The 7,557-nt window shown below is 32.7% G+C and overlaps 1 protein-coding gene across 1 annotated transcript in view; it reads right to left on the reverse strand.

Annotated features, from left to right (window-relative positions):
- kl-2 (dynein heavy chain 2, axonemal kl-2) overlaps positions 1-5,542 on the reverse strand; it is a 120,264-nt gene extending 114,722 nt beyond the window's left edge. The window contains exons 1-3 of the mRNA XM_069830609.1: positions 5,414-5,542; positions 4,068-4,181; positions 913-1,097 (exon numbers count right to left, since the gene is read on the reverse strand). Of these exons, the coding sequence (XP_069686710.1) occupies positions 913-1,097; positions 4,068-4,181; positions 5,414-5,524 (410 nt within the window). The 5' untranslated portion in view covers positions 5,525-5,542. The remainder of the gene's footprint in view (positions 1-912; positions 1,098-4,067; positions 4,182-5,413) is intronic.
- Positions 5,543-7,557: the final 2,015 nt, after the last annotated feature.

The following is a 7,557-nucleotide window of genomic DNA, read 5'->3' on the forward strand; positions in this document are numbered from 1 at the left end:
TCAAGTCCTCCTCCATAATAAAAAAGGCCCTACTGGAAAAGGCTATAACACCGAGGTAATGGTTAGGTAATATTTGAAGTAAGTAAAATAATACCGGTAGCCGGGTAGCTCAATTGGTAGAGCAGCTGGCTACGGACTGGAAGGTCTGGGGTTCTATCCCAGGTGGTGGCAGGATTTTTTCTCGTTACCAAACTTTCAGAACGGCCCCGAGGTTCACTCAGCCTCCTATAAAATTGAGTACCGGGTCTTTCCTGGGGGTAAAAGGCGGTCAGAGCGTGGTGCCGACCACACCACCTCATTCTAGTGCCGAGGTCATGGAAAGCATGGGGCTCTACCTCCATGCCCCCCAAGTGCCTTCATGGCATGTTACAGGGATACTTTTACCTTTTTTACTAGTATTTGAAATAATTCGTTATTCATGTCTGTTTACATATAAATACACAGTACAGGCAAAACATGCTACAACATGTCTGTTGTGAAATAGCAAAACTATTGTTGGCAATGATACACCATGTCATGGTATAGTTACTGAACTAACACTGAGAGCTACAATACAGCACTGCACCAAACGTTAGACATGCCAATCAAATTATGAGAAACGATATTATTCATCACTGACACTGACTAAATTTCACGGAAATGAATGGACATGGCACTGGTATGTGTAAATGGACCTTTAGCCAAACAGCTAGTGTGTTGTCTTTTCACTTTGGTAACAATTATTCGAAACATTCAAACAGCTGTATTTCCAATATCTTTACACCCATTGAAAATTGGACGCGTTTATATGAACCTTTTTACTCTGAATATATTATTCCATACTACCACCTACTAAAATATTTACTGTTATTCATGAAACATCCTGTATATTAATGAAAAGATTAATGTTGAGTCATTGAACATTGCTATCACCTGTCAATTGTCTTTTTGACTCTTTCCCAGTGTCTAGGCCTCATTGCTGAGTTCTTCAGGTCTGAAATCAGTGGTAGCGTTCGTCTAAATGCATCGACCCTCAAGCGAGTATTTTCCACAATTTCCCAGTTCTTATCTTTCAGTTCACGAGATAAGCGGGTTAGTTTACGGAACAGAGTTTGTGCCTGTTAAGAAAAATAATATTAGTAGTTAGTTACATTATATTGCACTTATTAACAATACTGTACTAACAAAAACTTTTACATAAATAAAAAAAAAAAACACTTTCATGAAATTTTAACGTCTTATCTTCTAAAATCATCTTATTGGTATTCTTTTTTCAGTTGAAACTTCGATTGGTTATTTCGTTACACGTAAGAAAATCATGAAATTATTAAATAATTATAAAGATGGTTATAGCTAGAAACGAGTAAAGCTTACAAATTATAAATGGCCTCCAATTAGGCCTACTATTAATAATTATTTTACTTCCAATGTATGTTAAGATAAAGTTACAATACCTCCAAATCCTTAAGCTGCATTAAAAAGATATGTATATTAAATTTATTTTACAAAATATGTACCAGGCAAGCACACATATATGCAAACACACACATGTGCACACATACATGTCTATGGAAGGTAACAACTATATATCTTGAACTATCACTATCTTGATACCACATTCTCAGTTGTACAAAAATTCGATAGCTGAAGCTTCTAAACTTCATATCGTCGCCTGAATGCAAGAACTAGGTAACTTGATTTTTCATATTTTGTGACATCGCCTATTTACTTATTTATTGCACTAAGGAATATATCTCGTTTTCTTTTACCTATTTGTTATATTGGAAAATAGATGTCGCTGGTATCGTTCGATCAGTTACCTAGATCCTGGATTACATTTTGTGGGATTTTTGCTATGCTATAAAAGCGGTAACTAAAAAACGCAAATTTCGAGTTACCTAGTTCTTGCATTCAGGCGACGATATAATGTAACCAATTCCTTGTTGTTAATGTTATGTTTTATTTAACGACGCTCGCAACTGCAGAGGTTATATCAGCGTCGCCGGATGTGCCGGAATTTTGTCCTGCAGGAGTTCTTTTACATGCCAGTAAATCTACTGACATGAGCCTGTCGCATTTAAGCACACTTAAATGCCATCGACCTGGCCCGGGATCGAACCCGCAACCTTGGGCATAGAAGGCCAGCGCTATACCAACTCGCCAACCAGGTCGACCCAATTCCTTGTTGTAAAATTACGTACCAGTACCCATTAACATAGTAATTGCTTAAATTTTTTAAGCTCAATGATTCTGAGCACCGTCCATCTTAAATTTCAGTCTGTATGAATGTGATCTACACAGTGACTTTTTGTGTTAATTTTAATTTTATATACAGTAGTACTGGTACTCTAATACACTAGACTCTCGTTAATCCGGCCCTTAGTAATCCACCTCCTTCTAGTGCACTTCCTGTCAATTTTACTGTAATAGTTTTCTTGGAAACTTTCACTGCTGCCATGTGTTATACTGCATTACTTATACACACGTACATACTTACATATTATACAAGCGCCTGTAGAATATTCTAGTTTCGATTTTAAAATGGCTTAAATTCAATAAAAAATGGTTAGATTTTAATCTGCTAGCACTCAACGTAGATAAAAACAACTTTCATTCCTTTTCTTTAAATAAAACAGGCCTCCCTACAATGGAAAACAACTATAATTTAAAAATTCATAGCAATAGCTGTACAAATATCTATAATAATTGCAATTGTCCTAAACTACGCCCATCAACCCACCTGAAATATTTAGGTATCTTCATCGATCAAAACTTAAAATGGAATTTTCATATTAACTACTTATGTCTTAAATTACGTAAAACTCTATACAAATTTGTTCAACTGCGTCGCTTTATGCCAGTAAAACTATTGAGAACAATAATTTTAGCCCTAATTCAGTCTATAATACAGTATGGAATTATAGGATGGGGTGGATTATCACAGAGTACCATTCGCCCATTAATATTACTACATAAAAGAATTATTAAAATATGTTTAAGGAGAAAACTTGATCATCCAACTCATCTCATATATAAAGAATTTAATGTTTTAAATATCAAGCAAATTTATATGTATACTATTTTGAATCACTACCATAAATATCAAGCTAAATTCATATCATCCGATCATGGCCACAACACAAGAAGATACAATATTTCGCTCCCTCATTGAACCAAAATGTAAGACTGAAGCAGGTCTAAGGCATAATTCTAATTACAGTCCAAGATTATATAATGATTTTATAAAGGGGAATCCTAAATTAAAATTATTAAACAATACATTATTCAAAAAACAAGTGCTTGAACTATTTCTGAAATTATAATCATGTAAATTCTTATTCTTTATTTTTTTTTCTGTCACTTTAACAATGTTGTATTCTTAATTTAGTATGTTTATGTATAGGCTATGGTACCGTTTTGTTTGTTTGTTTTTGTTTTTTTTTCTCTTATTCTTTTTAAACTTTATGTGTAATTACATTTAACAGTTTTAATCAGATTATTATTATTATTATTATTATTATTATTATTATTGTTTATTACTATTATTATTTTTTTTTCCTTCTACCCAGTTTTCATTATTGGTCACACCCGACCTCAAGCATCTTGCTTTTTCGGGTGTGGCCCAGTTACCTTGTATTTATACAATAATTTGAAATATGTAGACTACTTGACTATGAGATTTTTAATCAATTTCGAATTTTGAAGAATATTCATATACGAGTATTACAATAGTATTGTAAAATCTTTGTTATTGTATGTAATTTTTGCTTGCAACAAAAATCTTGTAATCTAATCTAAGTGAAGTGGTTGGCGCAGTTTATAGCATTAAATTTAATGATATTTTTAAGGACACTCAATAATCTGGCACTCTTGCTAATCCGACACCCCTCAGTGCAAGGAATGGCTGGATTAGCAAGAGTATACTGTACTACTCACCACATCAGTTACAAATATATAATAGTTATAACAATTTAAAATCTTTAATGCAAAGTGCAGTGAAATTAATTGTGGATATATTTTTTTTCATTATGTTGAACTAGTACCGGTACAGATATTAATTTTAATTTATCTAGAGTTTTCAAACTAACCTTATCCTCCATTTCCTTGGTCTGAATAGTCCAAAACTCTCCGGATTTGTACGTTTCCCAAGCTGTGTCCCATTCAAGCGTCAATTCCCATACAAGCTCGAGAACTGCAAGCTCCTGCATATAGGAAAAAAAAAACATGTTTCCTTTAGTTTCCAATACAGAGATCTCACATTTTAATTCATTTTTAAGAGGTCTGAAGAAATTTTATGCTATTAATGACGTTACAGTTACTTTGTAACGTACTGTGAAGCTGCAAAAGAATCTACATATAGACACACACACTCACACACACACACACACACACACACACACACAGAGGGTGAACCATAAGTAATATAATTAATTTCAGGGGATTATTCTCTGAGATATTTCAAACAAAAAAATTTAATACATTTTTGCTCGTTTGTACTTCCTTTGCGAGAAAAAAAATAGTTTTTGTATGAAGCATTTCATAGCGTGTCTTGGGAAAATGATTGATTTAATTCGCAGTAATTATGCTCAATCAATTTAAGAGAGCAGTTTATTATGAATGATAATAAATGATTAAAGAATTTTAGTTTTGTCCTTTAAATGTGCAGAAATTTGATCTGAACAAATGTAACATTTTAAATTCCTTTTCAGAACGAAAAGTTACATTTGATCAGATCAAATTATATTCATCCATGGTACAGAGTTATTACTCTTAAATATTTACTTCATTAGTCGATATTTGAAATCGATTAGCCATTGTGATGTCTAGCTATATTATTAGAAAATACAGTATAACGTAATTTTTCTACAAAATGTGTAGGTATTTTCGTGAAAATATTTGAACAAATATGTGCAGCAATCACAATAGTTTCTGAATGCTTAGTGTACTAAATAAACAAGGTGTACTGTAAAGAGGGGTGACTTTGAACGCCGAGGTGACTTTGAACAGTAATTTAGCGCCTTTCTAAATTAAATGCTGTACCCAATTGCGATAAAACTGTTTAAGTTGTCAATAAACTAGTTCAGTTCTTTCGCAATAGGGTGCAGCATTTAATTTAGAAAGGCGCTAAATTACTGTTCAAAGTCACCTCGGCGTTCAAAGTCACCCCTCTTTACAGTACCTTCTTTGTAACTCACATACTTTAATATTCTTTTAATTAATGATGTATTTCATATGAGGTGGAGTTTGAAATGCCTTAAGTTCCTTCACTTTTTATATACGAACATCAAAATATCTCGTATAACCACATATGTCTGCAAAAACTTGAAAAAAATTTGGTCTATATTTTATGAAACAATTTTTTAAAAATATGTTAACAAAAGAAATATGACATAAAGTTACCGAAGCATTCTTGAAACGAAGTACCGAAACAAACCTGTTCAAGTCTTGCAAGTTCTGCTGATTCTGGAAGAGAGATGCTGAAGATTCCAAGATCATTTCTAAGTTGGCCTTCTCGTTTTCTTAATTCTTTCAGCTGTTCTCGCATATTACCCAAGTATCCTAAAGCCTCTGAAAATAAAAAAAAAAGAATCCATCATTACCCTTCTTTTACACTAAAATTATTTATGTGACAGAATATTACAACTGTCGAGATAAAACACACATTACTAAAAATTTAATAAGATTTGTATTTTAGATTTACCAACACAGTCAAAAGGGTTGGCAATCAGGACTAATGCTTCAGGTCTGCACTTACATGTGGTTCGAATCTCGCTTGTACTAATTACATAATTATGTTTTTAAGAGGTTTTCCAAGCTGTTATCTCGCCAAAATACCATCTCCCTATCACCAATTCCATCAACACTAGCTAACCATACAGTTAATAGTGTTGATAAAATACCGATTGGATAAACTGAACTTAATAAACTACATTTTTTTTAACATAAACTAATTAAAGAATTAATAAACATATCAAAAATAACTTTAAAAAAATTGGAACGACCATTTAGCAAGAATGAATTCTGGAAGAATGTTCAAAATAATTTTTAAGTACCAACCAAGCGAAAAATAAGTTTAAGAATAGACCTAATCCCCAGAAGATCAAAGGATTTTATATTACCTATATTATATTATCTGTAATGTATCTACACAGGCTTAACACTGAACAGGAAAAAGAACAAAATTGAAGGTTTAATTATTCAATTATATTCCAAATCAAATTTTTTTAGTAGGTTATTTTACGATGCTTTATCAACATCTAGCGTATGAATGAGATGAAGATGATAATGCCGGTGAAATGAGTCCGGGTCCAACACCGAAAGTTACCCAGCATTTGCTCATATTGGGTTGAGGAAAAACACCGGAAAAAACCTCAACCAGGTAACTTGCCCCAACCGGGAATCAAACTCAGGCCACCTGGTTTCGCGGCCAGACGTGCTAGCTGTTACTCCACAGGTGTGGACTCAAATCAATTTCTAAACATAACATTCCTCTCAACTGTTTTAAATATAATCGTGTTTGAAACTTATTAATGTCGATCAGTGATAGTTATAGAATTGTCATAGGACTCAGTTATGAAAAATTAAAAATTCCAAATAAAAACGGTCGAAATTAGAATATGAAATCACACATAGTGATAACATGTGCTTACCTTACTGTACTTTATTGAACTGACATTCCATTGAAGAAGCAACTTAAATTATTTCCACACGGAGATCAGTACCTCAAAGTGCTCATCCAGCATCCATCGCTGATGTCAATTTGTACACTGGCAATTTCTTTTACCAGAACGTATTTATAATTACTTTGTCATTGAAAAAATAAGAATATGCGACAAATACCAGTAGAGACTCTTATTAATATTCAGTTTTGACCATATTTTCTCTGATAGCATTAAATTTGAGACAGGGTCTAGTCTTGTAATTGATATTCAAAATGAGATTTAACTACAATATTAATTTTGGTATTTTAGTTCTTACTCTGCTTACAGTCGAAGTAACTGGCAATTTAATGCCCTCTCTATGTGCCAGAGAATATAATACTTCTTCATGGGTAGGTTATAAAAAGATGACAATGGAAATTTAGCAGAATGATAGAAATAAAAATGGGAGATCCCCGAGAAACTTGTTTCAGATACTGTCTCTGTCCAACACAAATTATATGGGCTAGCCTGGATTTGAATCCAAATCTCTGCAGTTATACAAACCGATTAGATTAATGAAAACTACGGAAAATATCCATGTCTGTAATTTTTTTATACTCTGAGTAAATCCTTCTTCAAAATCGATGTTACAGATCTGTGGACCACTTATTATTATTGTTATGTTCCAGCTATCAACTAAATTTTTTAAATAACTCTTCCCATAGTAGAAAAAATCTTCATATACTATTCACTTAGAAGATCACATAATTTTTCTCTCTCTTACTAATTATTTACTACATATTATTTATCTTCAAAATAAATTCAGAGTTTTAAATTAATTTGATGAAAAGTTTTAGTAAAATCTTAACACAATAGGACATAGCAGAAGTGAATTCACATATGGAAGTGGCAATGAGATGTCTTCTTCTTCTTCTTC

Source organism: Periplaneta americana, chromosome 7, assembly GCF_040183065.1.
Source record: "Periplaneta americana isolate PAMFEO1 chromosome 7, P.americana_PAMFEO1_priV1, whole genome shotgun sequence".
NCBI lineage: Eukaryota > Metazoa > Arthropoda > Insecta > Blattodea > Blattidae > Periplaneta > Periplaneta americana.